The 21,702-nt window shown below is 42.3% G+C and overlaps 1 protein-coding gene across 1 annotated transcript in view; it reads right to left on the bottom strand.

Annotated features, from left to right (window-relative positions):
* MYO1D (myosin ID) overlaps nt 1-21,702 on the bottom strand; it is a 271,271-nt gene that overhangs the window by 178,043 nt on the left and 71,526 nt on the right. Inside the window, exons 2-4 of the mRNA XM_059669519.1 lie at nt 6,444-6,652; nt 4,583-4,676; nt 1,636-1,801 (exon numbers count right to left, since the gene is read on the bottom strand). Of these exons, the coding sequence (XP_059525502.1) occupies nt 1,636-1,801; nt 4,583-4,676; nt 6,444-6,652 (469 nt within the window). The remainder of the gene's footprint in view (nt 1-1,635; nt 1,802-4,582; nt 4,677-6,443; nt 6,653-21,702) is intronic.

The following is a 21,702-nucleotide window of genomic DNA, read 5'->3' as shown; positions in this document are numbered from 1 at the left end:
GAGTGTGAATGTCCTGAGGACCCCATGGACAGTACCCATCGAACGAGGCCTCCTTTATGGGGCTTTCTGTGCAACTTTTTTTTTAAAAAAATATATATTTTATTGATTTTTTCACAGAGAGGAAGGGAGAGGGATAGAGAGTTAGAAACATTGATGCGAGAGAAACATCAATCAGCTGCCTCCTGCACACTCCCCACTGGGGATGTGCCCGCAACCAAGTTACATGCCCTCGACCGGAATCGAACCTGGGACCCCTTGGTCCGCAGGCCGAGGCTCTAGCGAGCCACTGAGCCAAACCGGTTAGGGCTCTGTGCAACTTTTTGATAATTCTTTTTACTGCTTAAAACAGAGTTCTTAACCTTAAAGATGAATTTTTTTTTTGGAGGAAAAATTGGAAGTGGAGAGACTAGGAAGGAGCAATTAGGGATGAATAGCTTCAACATTCCCTTCCCCAGGGCCTGCTGGGATTGCAAAGCGCAATGCCTTATATTCTGTAATAAAATCAGTTGAGTAAGATCAGTCTACAGAGACCCCTGCCTGACGTGGTTCCCAAAAGACTGCTATGAAGAGGCTGCTACTATGAAAATGCATGTTCATTCACAGGGGCCCCCTTGACTGAATATGTACGTGAAGTGAAGCCATGAAACATTTGGAAAAACCCTGATAATACCTGGCATTTCCTATCCTTTTTAAACTGCCTCTGATAGAAACACATAATTTCCTTATTAGTTTGACTTCTATTTCACAAACAAAAATGGACTATACTGCATTGTACTGCCATAAAGAGTGCTATAAATAGAAACGAGAAGAAAATGAGATTTCAAATTAATCAGAAGTAAAACATATGGAAGTAGGAAAGCAATACATTGTATACCTTAAACCTATACAATGCTATATGGCAGTTATATCTGAATTTAAAAAAGAGTATGGACATGATTGTTTGAAAAGAGTGTCATTCAGGGAATGAACATGATAGTTCTTCTGCAATGCATTAAAAACAAACAAACAAACATGCCCTAACCGGTTTGGCTCGGTGGGTAGAGCGTCGGCCTACGGACTGAAAGGTCCCAGGTTTGATTCTAGCCAAGGGCATGTACCTTGGTTGCAGGCACATCCCCAGTAGGAGGTGTGCAGGAGGCAGCTGATCGATATTTGTCTCTCATTGATGTTTCTAGCTCTCTATCCTCTCTCCCTTCCGCTCTGTGAAAAATCAATAAAATATATTTTTAAAAAACACAACAAAAAACCAAAACCAAAAAATAAACAAACCAAAAAACCCCAAAACATACGGGAGGTGGTGATGTATAAAAAGGGTAGAACTGATTAGTCCTCGATTGGTGTTTGGTTAAAACCTATCCAGAAGTGGGCACACACTCACAGACCACCCCCACCCCTCCCACTCACATATCTAAATCTTTACCTACAAAATCTGTAACTTTGTTGAACTTCCTATTGTAAATGCTAATAGAAGAACATGAAAGGAGAATATCTTGTCACAGAAAGCTAACTGAGGAGCAGAAGAGAGGGAGAATTAGATTAAAAGCTACTTTGAAGCAATTAAAGAAATTCTCTAGTTAGGTTTATAAAAACAACCTTCAACACTTATGTTACCCTGAGAGATCAAGCACATTTTACCTTCTCCAGTAAGTAGTTACTGATATGTCCGCCAATAGGGTCCCCCTTGAAATCAAAGTTGATATCCATGTATTTCCCAAACCTGCTTGAGTTGTCATTACGGTTGGTTTTGGCATTTCCAAAAGCTTCCAGGACACAGTTGGACTTAAGTAGCATATTCTTCACCCTTGAACACAGACAAATCAAAGTCTTTATAAAAAGTTTTAAAGGCTGGCCCTTAAAAAAAACTAGACTTCATTGAAAAGCATGCAAATAGTCATACAAAGATGTTTACTATAGCATTGTTTGCTATACAGTGTACACGCCTGCCCCCCAACACAACCTAAATGTCTACCAATAGGGACAAATAGAAATAAATTGTTTCCCAGTATAATATATACTGATATAGAAAAATGTCCAGAATATACTAATGAGAAATTAAGTTGCAATATAATATGTATTGCAGGATCTGTGTGTGTGTGTGTGTGTGTGTACACATATGTGAGTGAATGTGCTCATGCACATGTGTTAGTAAATGCTTTTAAAAAATCTAGAGGGAAGAGTACACTTCACTATGGTTACCTAGGCTGATGGGGTAAGTAGGATGGGATTTCAGGAAATGTTCACCTCCAACGTAATGCTGTAATTTTTAGTTTTTCTTTTAAATAAACATGTTTTATTTACATAAAGAATAATCTTAAAATAGTGTGCTCTGAAAAGAAAGGGTGAAACAGAAAATGAGACAATTTCTAAAAGTACTTGCTTATAAAGCCTAGAATTGTGAAATTAATTGCACTTACTTATATGTCATCAGTGTGGTTTTTATTATTTTACAAATTTCTCATCGTTTCATTTGAAGCTCTATGGCATCTCTCTTGTATCAGTTCATTTTTAAAAATATACATACTTTTATTGATTTTAGAGAGGAAGGGAGAGGGAGAGAGATAGAAACATCAATGATGAGAGAGAATCCTTAATTGGCTGCCTCCTGCATGACCCTTACTGGAGATTGAGCCTGCAATCCAGGCATGTGCCCTTACCCAGAATCGAACCGTAACCTCCTGGTTCATAGGCTGATGTTCAACTACTGACCCACGCTGGCTGGGCAGTTAATTCATTTTTTAATGATTCCTGTCCTTCTACAGAGCAGTCTCTCCTGATGGACATATTTTAACTTCATCCTATTACTTATGTCTTTTTTATTTCACTGACAGAATTCCTCTCATATGAACATACCTACAGTAGTAACCGGGGAAGGGAGGCCCCAGCTGGCAGCCGGAAGGAAGGCCCTGGCTGGCAGCCAGAAGGCCCCGATTGGCCCTGATCACCAGCCAGGCCTAGGGATCCTACCCGTGCGTGAATTTCATGCACCAGGCCTCTAGTATGCCATATTCCACTACACCAACTGGGTTTAGTTATAAAATCAATTTTGTTCTCAGCCAGTTATTCTCCTGAACTCTTGAGGAAATTTTAAAAACTTACTCATATTTTTGTCTTATTTAGATTACAAAGACAGAATGTGTCGCAAAGAACAAAAATATATCCTCTGCCCTGACCATCCAGCCCAATTACAACAAAAAGAAGAAAGCCCACATCGGGTAGTGTACTCTAAATTCTCTTCTCTCACATCAAACCAGCATCCCTTCTTTCTATTCATAAAATTGAAGATAGGGATACTTATATGGAGTGTTGCTCTTCAGTAAGGGAATATTGAGTTTCAAAGTAGCAACTCTGAAAAAATCCTTTTTTCTCTTTAAAAAGTCCACACCACATAAGAAAGTTGAGTCATGTTGCTTTATAGCCACATTTCTTCCTTTCTTTTAAAATAAACCCATCTAGCCCTGGCCAGTGTGGCTCAGTTGGCCCCATGTACCACAGGATTGCTTTGATTCCTGGGTGGGGCACATACCCAGGTTGTGGGTTTGATCCCTGTTGGAGTACATACAGGAGGTAACTGATTGCTGTTTCTCTCTCCCATCAATGTTTCTCTCTCTCTCACTCCCTCTCCTTTCTTCTCTCTTTAAAATGAAATAAAAACACCATATTTTTATTTTAAACAAACAAAAACTAAATAAAAAACCCATCCATTCACTCCTTACACATTTACAATATAATTACTATGTGCCAGTCACTGTGGTAACTGCGGGGCCCCAGACAGTGCCTGGGGGCTCCATTACTCATCTTGCAGTGAGTGGCGCCTGGGGTGGCTGAAACCCTTTCAGAAAATAAATCATACTTAGAACGTCTACATTCAGGAGTTCTAATTGTAATAATGATGGCATGGATCTGCCTCCCAGAGCCCCCTGCACACTCAGGAACCTAGGGCTCCTCAGAACACGACTTTTAAAAGACAGAAATAGAAAGAGCAAGAAACCTGTGAGCATTTGCACCGTAAAAACCGCCAGTGTGAATTATAATGTCTTTGCTGGCCACATACAACAATTAAGGAAGCAGTTATAAACTAGAAAAGAGACACTTTCATCTGTTTCAGAATAATCTTATTTTATCTTTATGTAAAGCTTATACCACAGTAGTCAGTTTTTCTCCCTATTAAAAAGAAATATAGAGTCCAGCTGTCACGGCTCAGTGGTTGAGTGTCGACCTATAAATCAGGAGGTCAAGGTTCGATTCCCTATCAGGGCACATGCCCTAGTTGCAGGCTTGATCCCCAGTAGGGGGCATGCAGGAATGCAGGAGGCAGCCAATCAATGATTCTCTCTTATCATTGATGTCTCTCTCTCTCTCTCTCTCTCTCCTTTCCTCTCTGAAATCAATAATATATTCAAAAATAAAAACAAATATAGAAATAGAGTGATATAAATACAAGTAGAGACAGCATGCGATAGGAGAATCGAAGCAGTTTATCATCAATAAATAGTTGATACATATCAGAGTTTAGGTCTAGCCGATTCTCTGTAGAAAGTAAAGCTCTAATCAGAATTTCTCCCCATTAGGAGGTCACCCTTACCTTTCAATCTCGGCTCTCTGGCTGGGATTGGTGATGGCCGCAATGTACTGCATGATGTACTTACTGGCTTCAGTTTTGCCAGCTCCACTCTCCCCTGGGGGAAAATTGTGCCAGGCTTAAGCAAGCTCATTTTTAATGGGATAATTTAAAATTGTCATGTTAGTCAGTTATTTAAAATCCCTATGTTTTAATGTTTGCCTTTTTGGAGTTTTGTCATCCTGTCTTGATGTGGTATTGGTTCTAGCCATGTTGAAAAAAGTAAGACTACTGTAGAAGTAAAGAAACATATAGATTACAAATCAAGATACATTTAGTAAAAAAATCATGAACTAAAATGTGATAAACTAGTTCCTTAGACTTGTCTTAGCCCTTTGCAGTGATTCTTGCCTCGTAGGAAAAAAGTAAGTTAATGATTCAAACAGTAGCCACAGCTAAATGAATATTACCTTTTTTCTATAACAGTATTTCCTTTTATTTTACTGGGGACAAAATAATTCTTTCAGAAAATGAAAATTAGAGCAATTTTGGTAAAAAACAACAACAAAAAACAGCAAGCAAGCTTCAGACACAGGGTATCACAGAAAAAGCATGGCAACTGGTAAAAGGGGGAAGAAAAGGTCAATTTTGAATTACCTACCCCAATTTTTAAATGTTTATGCCTTCTGACCCCAAAATTCTACCTGTAGAAATTTATACTGTGGAAATAATAAAATACTAATATAGTAATAATCATCATACTTTTCAAAAGGCTTTTTGCTGGCTACATATCATAGCTAAAATCTGAAAATAATATGCCCATAAATAGAGGATAGGGGAAATAAACTATGATTCGGTAGACTACTACACAATTATCTGATGAAAAGATGTCCATTATATATTGTTAAGTGAAAAAAAACAAGGTATGTAATAGCAGCTATAACATAATTCTCTAATTGTGCATTTACAACATAATTATATATGCATGTGTAACTATATGTATTTGTACATGAAAGAAAAGGTATAAAAAGATAAACACTATTGTTCATAGTGTTACTGCTGAAATTATTCTTCTTTTGGGGGGGAGAGATATTCTAAGGGAACGGACTTTTTGTGTTCACTTAATACAATCAGGCAATATTGCTTAACATACTTGTTTTCACAGAATGTAGTCCTAGGCTATCTTTCTCTAACTCCTAACTCTTCTGACCCTTGATAGTCTCCTCTATAAAGTAGAAACACAACTGCTTTACCTACCACTCAGAGCTGTTGCAATAATCAAAATGGAATAAAGATCATAAAAATGTTTTCAAAAGTATAAAGCCACTCATGCAAAATGTGAGGTGCCATTAGCACCAGAAGAAGTTTCCACAGTTTGGGGGAGGCCCTCCTGGGTCAGCTCCACTCCTTGGGCCTTTGGGGTCCATCTCCCTCCTGGTGCAGCACCCCCAGCTCTCCGAGCCTATTTCGGGGCCCCCTTAACACTAGCTCCCATTCACCACTCTGACTGAGTTCATTCTTTCATTCTTGGTACCAGGATTTCATTTTCTCGGTTTCACCCTGTCATTACCCAAAATAACTTTTGTTACAATTTGTCCGGTACTTTTATGTGTTTGAGATGGAAGGAATTTCCATGGCAGCTCAGTCTACAAAACTGTCTAGAGGTCCATCCAAACGTAACATGTATTTTGTAAATGAATCAAGACTAGAGGGTGGTCGGAAATGATATAAATAATGCTGTAGGTTCATCACATTTTTTTTCTTCTAAAAATTGCTTACGTTTCTAACTTCAAAAAAAGATCTAATGAGACATCTGGATCCTTGAGTACCTAATAAATGAAATACAGTCTAACCTTGGAAGTACAGGGGACCCTCCCTAAAATACCTGATATCACAATACAAGTGTCTTTGGATCGCCGCTTCATGGCCTTGTAGGCGGCATCGGCAATAGCAAACAGGTGAGGCGGCCTCTCGTACAGCTCCCGGCCTTTATACTGCTCAATCGTCTCTCTCCCATAGATGTTCAGCGACTTGTAGGGATTTACAGAAACGACAACTTCTCCGATGAATGTGTAGATGCGCCCCTTTTCAAACCTGTGCAGAAGTAAAAGAAAAGGAAGACGTAGCGGTGGTTACACAGAGATGCTATTTCTTTTTCTTTCTGTGCGTCTCTTCTCTCCAAGAAAATCCAAACGCCACAGGCACGCAGTTTCTGAACTGCCGTCTCCTTGGTTCTGAGTTTGCAGTTTAGAGATGACCGTTGGAGGCTGAGCTGAGATGCCGCTGCTGGGAAGGCCCAGTAGGTGTCAGAAGCCAAGAAAGAAGAAAGAATCTAGTTCTGTGAGGGGCAGGGGATTCCTAATTTCCAAAATAGAGAAGGGACAGTAAGAGGGGGTAGGAGGGACAGTTGAAGACAACCTAAGCGCTCTAGGAAGAAAAATTAAGTTAAACCAGGTCTTGCATCGACTGAGCCAGATTTTCAATTATACAGAAAAAGGTCCAAATACATGTATTTCTCTTCCCTCTTGAAACCCCACTCAAATGTCAGAAAAGGGATAAAAACAGTGAATCCATAACAGAGAGGATGGCAGAGGAGACGTTTCTGGCATAAGTCAAATCCATTTTTTGAATGGCTGCCTAAAATCCCATGGGGTAGATAGTCATTTATTTAACCACCCCCCTTCCATCCTGCTATTTTGAGTAACACTGTAGAAAACACTCCTGACACAAAACCTTACAAATCAGGCCTAGCTGGTCTGGCTCAGTGGATAGAGCGTCAGCCTGCAGACTGAAGGGTCTTGGGTTTGATTCTGGTCAAGGGCACATGCCTGGGTTGTGGGCTCCATCCCTAATAGGGAGAGTGCAGGAGGCAGTCAATCAATGATTCTCTCTCATCACTGATGTTTCTCTCTCTCTCCCTTCCTCTCTGAAATCAATAAAAATATATTTTAAAAACCAAACGAACAAGAAAAACCCTACAAATCAGTGCTTTCATTTCTATGGGAGAGATCACCAGAATGGGATAACTGGTCATTGTGGCGCGCCCTGCAGGCTGCTCTCGGAATAGCCTGTGTGTCTGCCCGTGGCTCTCAGCAGGTGGAGTGGGATGGTGGCAGCCACTTGTCCACTTGGTTTACGGGTTTTAAAAAGTTTTTATAATATGATCCTACCTTTTTACCATAAAAGGCTAAAGAGCCACCCCATATATGATTGGCATATGTCACTGCAAATAGATATATTTTATACATGATTATGAAAGCATGGGAAAATATGGAAGACTGCATGCTGTCTTATGTATCCTTTATACATATAATAGGGTAAAGAGGAGGAAGGCCATGTGGGCAGCTGGAAGACGCCATAGGAACAGAGAAAAAATGAGTAACCGCCCCCCCCAAAAAAAACCCCAATGTCTAGCATACATGCCTATATTTACAAAGAAAATAATTTAAAATTTAGAAAAGCCAGACACAGTCTCTATGTACATATCAGCTCACACATATACACACCTATGAACCGGAGCGGGGCCGACACCCAAGTGGACAAGTGGCTGCCACCATCCCACTCCACCTGCTGAGAGCCACGGGCAGACACACAGGCTATTCCAAGAGCAGCCTGCAGGGCGCGCCACGATGGGCAGAACGCTGACCTGGGCGGCAGCCGTGGCTCCAGCACGCTTGCTGTGGGGCAGGGCAAGCACTAAGCCTTTGGGACCACAAGACCAAAGAGTACTTTCAACTTCCTTCGCATGACAACGGAGGCTGTGGCTATAATTAGGAGTGGAAACAAACAGATGTTGATAATGTCAACAGTAAATTAAAACCAAGATTTCTATCAAGTGGTGGCGTATATTTAAATAGGAGCTATGAACCGCACCAGGGTTTTCTGTGCCTTTTTCTGCAGTGGTTTTCCTGTGCATCCTCCGACTGTGAGCAAGTTTAAGGGTGGCTGCAAGTCCTCTGCATCTGGGTCTGAATGCTCACATTGCAAACTTATTAACCTTAACCGTGAGACCTCGGGAAAGCTACTTAGCCTCCAGGTGTTTCAGCTTCTTCATCTGTGAGATGGTGATAATTACACCCCTCTCCCCTGGCACTGTGCAAGGGCTTTAAAAAAGAGGCAATTAATTTTATGTTCCCAATTATGCTATGCAGGAAGGAGATTTTTAATAAATGCTTTCGTTTATTATCATTGCTACTTAAATCACAGCGATCCCGACACACAAGGAATTAATCCGGTGATCATAATTCGCTTGCGCCAATAAACTAGCGGCTAGTCACAAGCAAAATGTCTACACAGCTCATGTTCAAAGACACACAAAAGTAATAAAAAGCGAAGGCTCACTACCCAGCCTTTCTAGCTTAACCTTCAAATTTGCATGACATGCTCAACAGCTGTCTTCAAGGATAAGAGTCCAAAACAAAACAGGATTCTTTTAGTTTTACAAAACACTGTCCACACAGGAAAAAAGGAAGAAAGAAAAGGAGAGGGAAGAGAAGAGAAGAGAAGAGAAGAGAAGAGAAGAGAAGAGAAGAGAAGAGAAGAGAAGAGAAGAGAAGAGAAGAGAAGAGAAGAGAAGAGAAGAGAAGAGAAGAGAAGAGAAAGGATATTAGAAAAAATTACCTCATGAGTGTGGAACTTGGTGACTAAGAGGTACAGCAAATAACACATGAGATGAGAATGTTCTAAGAGTCCAGGTCTGTCTAATCATGACTTTCCCCCAAATTCACTTTATTTCAAATTAAATGATTTTGTTAATTAAAAGTTCTAGGTGACATTGAAAACACACGGACAGAATGATCACAGGCATAATTATTAACTTGGAGAGAGAGTCAAAGGTTCATCCAAATACGATATTAAATACAAAGCTTCACCCCTTACAAAACATCCCAGGCGTATCTTATTTGAAACCATGGTTATCAAAAACGAAATTTGCTTAGGCTGAAAACCACCGCTAGAGGGTGCCAGCAGACGCATGAACACCAATCCAAGGTTTCAATTTGCTCTGGAAAGTCTTAGGGGATGAAGTCAGCTTCCGGGAGGTAATGTGGTCACCTGCCTGGTTTGCCTACAGGGGCAAATGTGGTAATGATCCTAGAGGACACATGGGAAGATGCCACCGCTTACAAGAGACCAAGATCAACTTTGTACCAGACACTGGGGCCTGACTCTGGGATTTAAGAAAAGAAAAAGAACAGGGAAGTACTGCAAATAGATAATAACAGCAGAATATGATAGGTAAGATAATGAAAGCATGTAGTGCCGTGGCCAAGATGACCGCACGCCCTTTCAATGAGGAGCCCTAAAGAGAAGTATGTGAACTCCAGAGCGAAGTACAAGGTCTTCTGTGTTCTGGTCTTAGGTTCTCTTCACGTGACTCTCCTAATTACCCATCAACACCTCCCCATCTCCTCTTTCTCTACCAAGCTCACCTCCACATTAATGAGCTGTTTACAGTTCCCACAAGCACCATGACTTCATGGTTTGCTCCTGGGGTTCATTCTGTCCTTTCCCCACCTGGTCTCTTCCTCCCCTGGCTGCTTGGCAGGTTCTCAATTCCTCAAAAGCCTCCACATCAGCTCCTCTAGGAAGCCGGTCTTGATACCCCATGTCCAAGGCCAGGACCCCATCAAGAACGCCAGGATGACGGTATTTGCTCTGTTCAGACATTTTCTTTAGAACTCCCCCAAAGAGTTTAAATAAGCTTAACAGTCATTGATGTTGAAAGCTGAATTTCTTTTAAGAAGTTCAAAACTATTTATCGAATGGGCCGGCTGTTTTCCACTGGCTTCTGAATGAAAAACGGGGTTCCAAAAGGGTTCTGAATTAATGAGTGGCAACAGAGAAAATGTAAGAATGCCTCCGGAGGAGGACAACAGTCTTTTTGTACAAGAATTTGGAAACATTTATTTAAACAACAGCAACGAGAAGGACTCTTGTTTCCAGGAGTAGGGAGCACTGACAGCCCAGGGTGTGACCTGGCCACGGAGAAATGTGAACGATCTGCAGTGGATACTCCTCACCGGCCTCTTGTACGGAGGGAGCCAGGAGCTGGGTGACTGTGTATATGACACTTCAGAACATTTTTGGAAAACTAACAAAACACGGTGTTCCCCAAAATGTGTATACACACTGTAACAGCTGAGAGCTCAATTTCGAAAAGGAAATGTATTTTAATAAACGCTGTCTTTATAATTATTCAAAATGTGTACATACATTTTGGGGGGACACCCTGCGTATGAGGTTGGCAGGTAGCTCCTACCGTTGCTGAACAAAGTGGTGAATGTAATGGATGAGGTTAGGGATTCAAATCCCCAGCTCCAGTGCCACAAAATGACCTGAAAGCGTTTGCAGGTGCCCTGAAGGAGAGAGCCTGGTCTCCCACACCCAGGGCTGAGATGCCCGGCGAGCACAGCGCCTCCTTTTGGGCTGCAGTGAGAAGGACACAGCAATCACTGCTGTAGTGTTTACCCAACAGCATAGAACCTGAGTCCAATCAGGAGGGAACCTAAGACAAATCTACACTGAAGCACATGCTACAAAAGAACTGAAAAGTTTTGCAGTCAAGAAAACAGAGAAAGGCTGAATAATATTCCAGATTATAAGAAGTCAGAGACATAACCGCTAAGCGCAAGGCCTGCTCCAAGGAAGTTTCTGGTGGTATTCTTGCAATTTTTCAGTACATTTGAAATTATATCAGAATTAAAAGTTGTTCATAAGAATCCAATTTCCGCCCTAACCAGTTTGGCTCAGTGGATAGAGCGTCAGCCTGCGGACTCAAGGGTCCCAGGTTTGATTCCGGTCAATGGCATGTACCTTGGTTGCGGGCACATCTCCAGTAGGAAGTGTGCAGGAGGCAGCTGATTGATGTTTCTCTCTCATCGATGTTTCTAACTCTCTATCCCTCTCCCTTCTTCTCTATAAAAAAATCAATAAGATATATTAAAAAAAAAGAATCCAATTTCCAAGCTTCTTTATACAGTAGGATTAAAATTTTATTCATCTTGAATAGACAACACAGACTGGGTAATAGATCCAAAAGATATAAATGAAGAGCTAGTGACAAGTGTTTCATCTTTTACACAGCTTCCCTCATCACAGAACTTTGACCCCTTTCTTTCCCGAGGCACCGAACTTTTGCAATGTTCATGAGCAAACTGCCAAGTTTCAATTCGGTTCAGTTCACCTCATCTAGAAGAGTTTCCTGTGAACTCTTCTAGAAATAGTTTATTCATACATGTGCATATGCACACATATAGTTTTTTACACAAGTGACCTTTTTCTCTAATTAAAATAGATATCTAGGTTTAAAATTTATGTATTTCTTATTTCATATAAAGAGAATAGTTTCATTTTTTATGCCTGCAATAGTATTTAATTTCATATCATATAATATAACCAATTCTTAATGGATGAACATTTAGGCTGCAAACAATGTTTTGGTACTAGGAACAATGCAACTATAATATAATGGCATATATTTATTTATTCAAATATATATATATAATCTGTAGCGCACATTTCTATACTTAAAGTTGCTGGTTCAAAGAGTATGTGTAACTTAAACTTAGGAATGACTATCATATTATTCTCCAAAGAAGTTGCCGCAATTGAAACTTCCACCGATGACCTGCGAGTTTCTGTTTCCTGGGTGTGGTTAGTCAACGATGCTGGCCCATGTCGAAAGGGCACCCTATATTGCAGTTTTACTTTCAAAGTACACAGAACTTTGACCCCTTTCTTTGCCGAGGCACCCAACTTTTGCAATGTTCATGGGCAAACTGCAAAGTTTCAATTCGGTTCAGTTCACCTTCCCTGGTTCTGAGATGAGGATCTCTCCCAAGGGTGAAGGCATCTTGTTTCTACTGCTTCTGGCAAAATCACGGTCTCCACGGGACAGACTCAACCTGTTTTACCCCCTCTGTTAGGCTGCACGTTCCTGAGCTGGGCAGGGACTGTGTGTCAGAGAGATTATGAGCTTTTGCGTCCCACAGCCCCGCGGCGCCGGGTTTGAATCCTGGCTCTGCTAGTTACTGACTGTGTGTATTCATAAACATCTGAGTAGCTAATAAGTGCCAGGCACGAGGCCAAGAGCCCGAGTGACGGAGAAGAATAAGGCATTGCATTATTATACTCAAAGTTCTGCATACACAGTGCTGTACAGTTCAAATTTCACAGGATAGATGGTTTAAAATTTACACATTTTTTTATTTATCATTCTCCTCTTACACTCATTCTCTCTCTCTCTGTCTCACTCTCTCTCACACACACCATTACACTGTTTCCGGAAAAGATTTAAGATAACAACAAAGATAGAAAGGATGCTATGGAATCTTCAGAGAAAGGATACCTCACCCAGCTTTAGAAGTGGGAGGCTGGTTCAAAGCCAGCATCCTAAAATAGAAGTTATTTGACATCTGAACTAGTTCTGTGATTACACAATCTCCATATAGGTAGCTCTAGGCACTCCTCGGCTTCCACTGCCTTAAGAACACCTACAAAAGGACACTTTATTTTGCCTTTTTTTTTTTAACATACTGAATCTTAGAAGAGAATGCTGGGGAAAACACCTCACTGCCCCCCAGTGGAGCACATGGTATCCCTGGTCCCTCCCCAGCAGGGGACAGAACAGGTGCCTTAAGAAGTGCACCTCGAATCCTAGCCCTAGCCCTAACCCTAACCCTAGCCCTAACCCTAGCCCTAGCCTTAGCCCTAGCCCTAACCCTAAACCTAACCCTAACCCTAACCCTAAAAAAAAAAAAAAAAAAAAAAAAAGAAGTGCACCTCATCACCTGCAGTCAGCACTAACTAGCTCTATGACTGTGTGTATGTTACTTAACCTTTCTGGGTCCCACTTTCTCTTTCTTTTAGATTTATTTCCCAATCACAGTGGACATACAATGTTATATTAGTGTCAGATGTATAACATTCTGTGCCCCACTCTCTTCATCTGAAAAGTAGGGCAGTAAGAGCAGCGACCTCACAGCACTGTCATAGGAAACAAGATAGCCCACGCGCTGGAACGCTCGGCACACTACCGGTGGTAAGAGGGCCATAACACAAAGTCCTGTTCTCATTCTGAGCAATACTGCGGGCTGGGCTGTCTGAGCGGCGGGAGCCGTCTTCCTACGCGCAGGTCCCTGGGCCAGCGCACGGCCTCTGGGCTGTGCTGTTTATCCTCACAGCAAGGGTGGCTTCTGTTATCACGATGAATGTCGGGCCCGCGTGGCATCATGGCGGGCAAGTGTTCTAGTGGTTCCTAAGGACCCCCTAAAGCCAACAGCCCCCCCCCCCACAGACATAGGAAACCAGTGAGGGCGCTGGCGGTGGTTTTACTGACTTCCTGAGTTCAGGTCTTAGTTTCCTTCTTGAGACCAACACCTCTTCACGTGGGCAGCACGAAAGGTATTAACCAGAACGCGTCGTCAGCAGATGCCCGGCTGAATGTGGTTTACATTTTGTCTATATATGTGTAAATGGAGGAAAATGTATTTTTCAAGATAAGGATTACTTTTACAAAACACATTTCTGTTATTTACTAAGGCATGCCTTGTAGAAACATAGTCACTCTGAATGTGTCTGACTGCTGTCTTTCATTTTATTTGTGCTCATTTGTTCATTCATTCAATACATAGCTACTCGGGCCCACGTTCCAAGTCCTGTGTGTGCTGGGAGCCACGGGGAGAGGGGGAACAGGCGAGCGCTGTCTCCGCCACAACTCAAGGTAACGAGAGGGACAGACACTCAATGAGAGGTAAAGGGACATGCACCCCAGCGGGGGTGGGAGGGGACCAGTGTCTGAGGAACCAGAGCAGGACAATGGGACTGCTCCACAGCACAGACAGCAAGATGCGTGCGGGGAGAGCATGGAATGTGCATCAGGCCTTGCAGAGGGTTTGGCCTTGATTCTAAGGGCAGAGTTGTTGTTGTTTTTTATTACTGATTTCAGAGAGGAAGGGAGAAGGAGAGATAGAAACATCACTGATGAGAAAGAATCATTGATTGGCTGCTTCCTGCACGCCTCACACTGGGGATCGAGCCCGCAACCCAGGCATGGGTCCTGACTGGGTATCGAACTGTGACCTCCTGGTTCATAGGTCTACGCTCAACCACTGAGCCACACCAGCCGGGCCAAGGGCAGTGCTTTAAGTACCGATCACAGTGGCTTTTTTGCAAGCCCCCTCTGACCGCAGGGTGGGAAGGACAGAGCAGAGAGGAGGCTACGGAGGCGTTAGTCCCAGGACGGGCAGACTGCCGTGTGGGCTGGGATGGAGCAGTGGAGATGGAGAAGGGACTGTCTTTAAGAGAGGAAGCAGAATTGATGAGCCCAGATAACTTGCGGGATGTGAGAGGCGAGAAAGAGGGAGGTGTCAGGGCTTCTCACAGGAGCCACGAGCAGGCCACGGAGCTGTGTACTAAGAACAGGGACAGGAGAAGAACAGCAGCAGAGTTTTAGGAGGTGGCCGTGGTTTGGACAGGCTGTGTTGAGTAGGATTTACCTGAGAGCTATCCAGTCAAGATGTCTTTCACTTTTCTTTCTCTCACAATCGAATGAAACCCGATCCCTGGGACACAAAAGGAAAACCACCCAGGACAGCAAACACAGGGAGGGCAACCAATAACAAGCACCAGGCAAGGAGGGCAAACGCTGTAGGGAGATCACAGGCAACGGAAAAGCAAGAAAAGCATCTTTAAGCGGTAGGACACATACCGGGGTTCCATTTTAAATTTTTTTAGTAACTAAATTGGATCATGTCAAGTCACTGGTGGCTCCACATTCCTGTTGTAAGAAAACAGTAGAAACAAACATAACCCTTTCTCCCCAGAAAGGCTCTGTAGTAAGGTCCTAGGCAATTTGGTTAAAAAATTAAATAAATAAATAAATAAATAAATAAATAAATAAATAAATAAATAAATAAATGGCTCTCAGAACACTGTTTAAATGATTATCTTGACTATGAAAGCTACTTCTACAAACTCATTCACTTGGCAAGCGGAAACAGAACATTTTATAGTAATATGTCAATGAAAACGAGACAATTCTCAGCGATACGAAGCGATCCGTCAAATGTGGCCCAGCAAACCATGCCCGCAGCTAAGCAGGCTGGGCTGACATCTGTGAATACATGGCTGTTCAGGTTTTGTTGTTTTGTCGGCTGGAGCGTCTGAAAAGGGTCCAAATTTCAAGTCTGTCACTAGGAGGGGAAGGATATTGGGAAATCTCACAGGGCACCCAGTCAGCCAATCACCTTACAATGGACAGTCTCCATGACTGCTGGTGTGAGGATGTTTCCATGCTGGGCAGAGGATCACTGTTAGGTCAGAGCACCTGCAACTTCAACCCAGGGAATCCTGAAGTAGCTCTGCTTTGATCGTGCAAGAAAAGCTGTCCTTTTCATGAGATTATAAAAGGTTTATAGCGTACCAAAACCACATCAGGAGATGCAAATGGTTTTGACCATCCTTTGCCACCCTACAGCTTTTAAACACTATTTAACTGACGAATCAATTTGGCTAAAATTCTAAAGGAGGAAATGCAGGGATCAATGAACTGGACCTCCGCGAAGCCACTAGAAGGGCCTGTAAGAGTCCTAAGAAACTGCAGACCCTCAGACCAATAGACGGACATTTAAATATTCATACGCCATTAAACTGAGTAGCAAACAAACACACCACAAGCAAGATCTTATACATTTTACACTGTCAGCCTATGAATAAATTACAATAGTGTTATCGATCGCTGAAATGCCGAATGCCTAATAATGACAGGCAGGAAGATTTAGACCAAAACATAAGAATGAAACTTTCCTATTAATAACATGACACTATATTTTCTCTTCTGATCCACAAGTAATAAATATAATTTCTCCAACATGGGGCTCAAGTTATGCATTTATTCCATTCCATCCATTTCATTTAAAAGAGGACTTCTATTACAGTAACCATTTGGCTAGTAGGTATGCCTAGGGGAGCAGTTAACTGGAATTTGCCTTAACCAAGGAGTTAGCCTATTTATAGATCAACACTGCCCAGGAAGATGCAGGATACCTGGATCTAAGTCAGAAAATCCTTTGGCAGGAATGCACAATTATGTGAGTTGATAACAATATGCATTTTAAATAACACCATAAACCACTTATACTATTGTACCGAACACTCTTTTTAAAAACAAACAGCCCTGACTGGTTTGGCTCAGTGGATAGAGCGTCGGCCTGCGGACTGAAGGGTCCCAGGTTCGATTCCGGTCAAGGGCATGTACCTTGGTTGTGGGCATATCCCTGGTAGGGGTTGTGCAGGAGGCAGCTGATCGATGTTTCTCTCTTATCGATGTTTCTAACTCTCTATCCCTCTCCCTTCCTCTCTGTAAAAAATCCATAAAATATATTAAAAAACAAAAACAAAACAAAAAACAATCTCACAGATATCTGAGGACTGAAAATAAAAAGGATAAACGTAGGAAGAGTCTTAGCCCATCCCACCCTCACATTCATACTCATCGGAAGCCTCTTTGCCTTACACTGTACTTAGGTATTCCACGCCCTGGCGCTCTCTGGGTGACAGCTAACCTAACAGGTATACACTGTCACTTTTTAACAACTATGCCTAATTTAGTAAATGACCGAAAACCTAATCAGTCCACTACATCACTTTTTCATAACATGTGACGGCTCTGATGTATTTAGAGCAAGGTGTTTCCAGGTGTTATTGAATCTACTCAATTTTGGGTACAATCTGAGTAGAAGTCGTGGCTGAAGAGAAATAAACGCTCAAGTAGTCAGTGAACGAGTTATTTCCATTTCAGTTACTGTGACAACACCTGTGGTAAGTTCAATAAACAAAGACACACTGAACTGATATTTACTGTGCACTTACTGTGCCAAGAACCACCTCAGCTGTTTTTCACGTATGTTGCTAATGATGTTTGTTAAATATTAATAGAAAACCTTCCCAAACCTCCTTTTGCTGGCACCATACACCCAGTGACAGGTAAGAAGAAAATGACCATACATTTAACCAACCACCTAATTATCACCTCTGCCTGGAGACGTCCGAATGACAAAGCAGCGCTTCCCACAGACCTGCCTGGAAGGGAGATGTATTTCTACCACAGAATGGGTTGCGTAAGAGCAGGGGAAACCCTGAACCCTTCACAGTTGCACCAAAGTTATGTGGTCCGGCTATCGTTTCTGTTGGGCCACCATAGAACTGAGCAGGGGATTTTAAAACCAGCAAAAATATTTATTGAATGACTGACGGGCCAGCAATGTTGTCAGCAGCTCTTCCTGGCTCTGCTTGTCAGACGTCTGTAACACCCATTAAGGCCACATTTCCTCTGTAAAGCTTTTTTTTTTTTTTAAATAACATTGCTTGTGTCTAAGGTAGAGCTAGGGGTTAACTTCTTTTCCCCTATCAGCAGTGTAGAACCTATGTCAGGTAGGTGGCCTTGCCTTTGGACTGTGGACAGTAGCCCCGGGGAGGGAGGGAGGTTAAAGGGGCACGCTCAGTATTCCAGCTGGGAGTGTCTGCCGGCCCAGAGCCCTTCCCAGGGCCAGTGGCAATACTGTCCCGTCTCTGAGGTCCACGACCCCTAAAGGGAAATGAACATCAGACGGCATCCCCAAGTGACATACCAAATGCTGCTGAGAAAAGGGTGACGCCGCTAAGTTACTAAAAATCAAGTAGGGGAAGGCACGAGGACACACACGATTCCTTCCCTGCTTTAGCTAGCCTGGAACGGACACTTTTGGGTCTTCCAGTGCATCGATATCCGGAGGCTTGTAAATACTAGAGATAATCCAGGAAAGAATCTTCATGTGAAGACCTTGGGAGAGAAGGTTTCCCTGCACAGACCACCTGACAGCCATTACCCAGCCAGGCCACTGGACGTCTGGAAGGTAACCACCTCAGACCAAACCGGAGGCGACGAACACAGGACTGGTTCGTCTCAAAAATGTACTGTTCACGATACGAGCGCTCCACGTTTTCTTCGGGACACCTGGCAGTGTTTACCGATTTGCAAATCCTAAGGCCCTTGGATAAAATTTTGCCATTTCTAATTTTAGCTAAAGCCTCCTAACTCTTCTATGCTCACTTGACACTGCTCATGGGGGCTCCTCAATAATGGCTGTTCGTTTGGGGGGTTGAGTTTTTATAGTAAAAAGGAGGCAGCTGAATTAGGAGAAATTTAAAGAGGACAGAAAAGGTGAAAGACATCAACTATTCCAGTCTGCAGAGAGTTTTCATTTAAAATATATTTTTATTGATATTTAGAGAGAGAGATGAAGGGAGAGGGAGATAAACATAATAAACTGACTGTCTCCTGCACACTTCCTACTGGGGATCTAGCCCGAAACCTGGGTGTGTGCCCTGACCAGGTATTGAATCAGTAACCTTTTGGTGCACAGGTTAGGGTGAGAGCTTTCATTTTTAAATGATATTTGAGATGCTGCATTTTACAGGTTATTCCTATATTGTAATTGCGTTTCCTAAGAAATGGTGAGCCATATTTCTTTTTAATTTATTATTATTCATTCCTAGTACACCGCTGTGGGATCCAAGGGAATATTTACTAAAGAAGGAGGGACCTGGAACCATTAAGAGATTCATTAGGAAAAAAAAAACAACAACACAAAAAAACCCCTCAAAGTATTAAATGGGCCCATATTCAATTTCAAAAAATCAACACATTCCAAAGACAAACATGATAATCTACCACTCTTCATTATCCAGCCAGTCCTCCACTTGTGAAAATAACGAAGTGTGGTCTGTGCTCAGGAATACCAGACACCAGGAAGTGAACTAAGAGAATAAGAATGTGGTGGCAAAGAAAAGAGTCAAAAACTAAAAACAGATCAAATACATCAGGAAATGGAAAAAACAAATAATTTTCCCTAATTTTTTTTTGTAGTTCCTAAAGCAGAAATTAAATCATTTTTATTGCTAGATCAAACCGAGAAAGGAATGTAAGTAGATGGGTTGCCAATTTAAGAAAATACTCTAATATTTATTTTTTGTTTACGTGTCACCCCAACGACGACGATGATTGTGAATCCAGAGCTCCATAGACCAAGAAGGAAAGTGTCAGCTGCCCTCAGAAAGTGGCTGTCCTCTAGCTCAGCCTTGCTCATTTTAGCAGCAAGCAGTTTCTCTACGCTCTACCCGCCTGGTGATATTACGTCTCAAAAAGTAAGAGGAAGCCAAAGCCTACTTATAAATACCAATACTTCCAAATCTTTACTAAGGTTCCATGGTCCTCTGTGAATAAGAATGGAAACTAACCCGTCATTAAATAGCTAACACTATTAATATTCTTATTTTATAATTTCAGGAAATACTTTGTCTCAAATTTTTGCTTATAATTCGTCCAAGTTTAAAAAGTCAAGGATTTGGCCAGCGTGACCAGCACGTCTGGCGGATCTGGGGCCGAGGATTCTGCTGGCTCAGTCCACCTGTGTGGTGGGGCCAGGGTCGGGATTGCACTGGTGCCGCTGGGGTGTCCGGCAGGGTAGGGGCCGAGGAGGTGGCCCAGGTGGTGGGGAAATCGGTTACATACAAGGAGACTGAGAACATGAGTGGATGTGCCGAGGATGACGGGAGGCAGGCTTCTCACTACTGCAGAAGGAAATGGCAGCTACGGGAGGGAGAAGGCTAAAGCAACCCCATGGTGCTGGAATGAGATGAGGGATGTCAGTGTGAACTTGTGGTATTTAATATAAATAGACAAAGAAAGAGAAACACCCACACGTGCGTCTGTGTGTGCGCGAGCGCGTGTTCCCCCCACGCCCCCAGCTCTGTTTGCTGACAAAGTCTAAAAGCAGTAACACACCAGGAGCAACAACCACACCTACGACCCAGGTCTTGCTTTCCACATCCCACACCAAGGCTTTTTTGGAGAAATGGCTGATTTCTTCACTGGGACAGGGAAGGCCCAAGATGAGCCTGGAATTGTAGTGAGCCAGAAAGTAAGGAAGTTCTCAAAGAACGACAGGGACATGGCAGAAGGACACCACAGCTAGACCCAAGGGGCTTCCACTCTTCAAACCTGGGACAGGTAGGTCTGCTTATTTGGGAAAATGCGGAGAATGAACGTCACTGTTGACGAGTATTTATCTCTGTCCTCCGTGCGTGTGTGGACCACAGCTTTTACCTTCTAGCTGCCAAGAGACGCAGACCACAGATTAGACCAACGCGTGGGGTTAAACTGGCATAAATCCATCACCACAAATGCACAAACAGCTCAGCTCTGTGCTGTTGACAATATGGTGGCTTTTAAAAAATATCTACTATGCAGATGCCTACACATCAGCAAATATCTATACACGTTGCTAATAAGGCCCTTCTCTGGATACAGTGAGGCAATGCACTTATTTATACTCTGAGCGCGTTCTTATGTCAGGGTACTAGCAATCAGGTGCAGAGACAAATGGTTTTGGTTGTTAATGCATACAAAAAATATTTTTCTAAGTTGTATCCTTAATATCTACTAGAAGAAAACATTTTTTTCCCCCTGAAAAATAATTTGTAAGACCTGGTATCAATTAGGTTGGCTTTAAATGCTCCCTTTCCTCAAATTCTGACTAAAAGATTAATCACTTGGGGAGGAAAAAAACAAATCTTTCTCACTGTTGACAATCTGTGGTTGAGATTTAGCTTTGACTTAAAAATACTTGTATATTCAAACATAAAAGTTGTAAGAACAGCATTAAAAAAAACTCCCAAATATCCTTCACTCAGATGATTTCAAACATATTTGTTATTCTCACATGTATATGTATGCACACAATTTTATTTATGCAGATTATAATAATCTGTTTCTGAGATCAATCAACTTATTTCAGCCACAGAACTATACATCATTTTGTTCTTCAAACAATACCTAAAATTCAAGTTAGGAAAGGTAACTGATGGTGCTGGGAAAGCTGCAGGCTTTGTTTTGTCATGGCTTTAGACTTGGTGGGTAAATCATACCACTACACAGGAGCCCAGTAATCAAACCAAGCTCTCTATGGAAGCCAGGCCACCAGATGAGTGAAGCAGAAAGGAGATTAGTCATTGTGACATGGTGGGGACGGACAAGCATGTGCCCTACATAAAGGGAGCAGCTTGTTTACAATACCTAGTAGATAATTCTTATTTTGAAATGTGGA

This window comes from Myotis daubentonii, chromosome 16, assembly GCF_963259705.1.
Source record: "Myotis daubentonii chromosome 16, mMyoDau2.1, whole genome shotgun sequence".
Classification (NCBI taxonomy): Eukaryota; Metazoa; Chordata; class Mammalia; order Chiroptera; family Vespertilionidae; genus Myotis; species Myotis daubentonii.
Note: the sequence above shows the minus strand (reverse complement) of the source record. Positions and strands in the feature narration are given on the sequence as shown.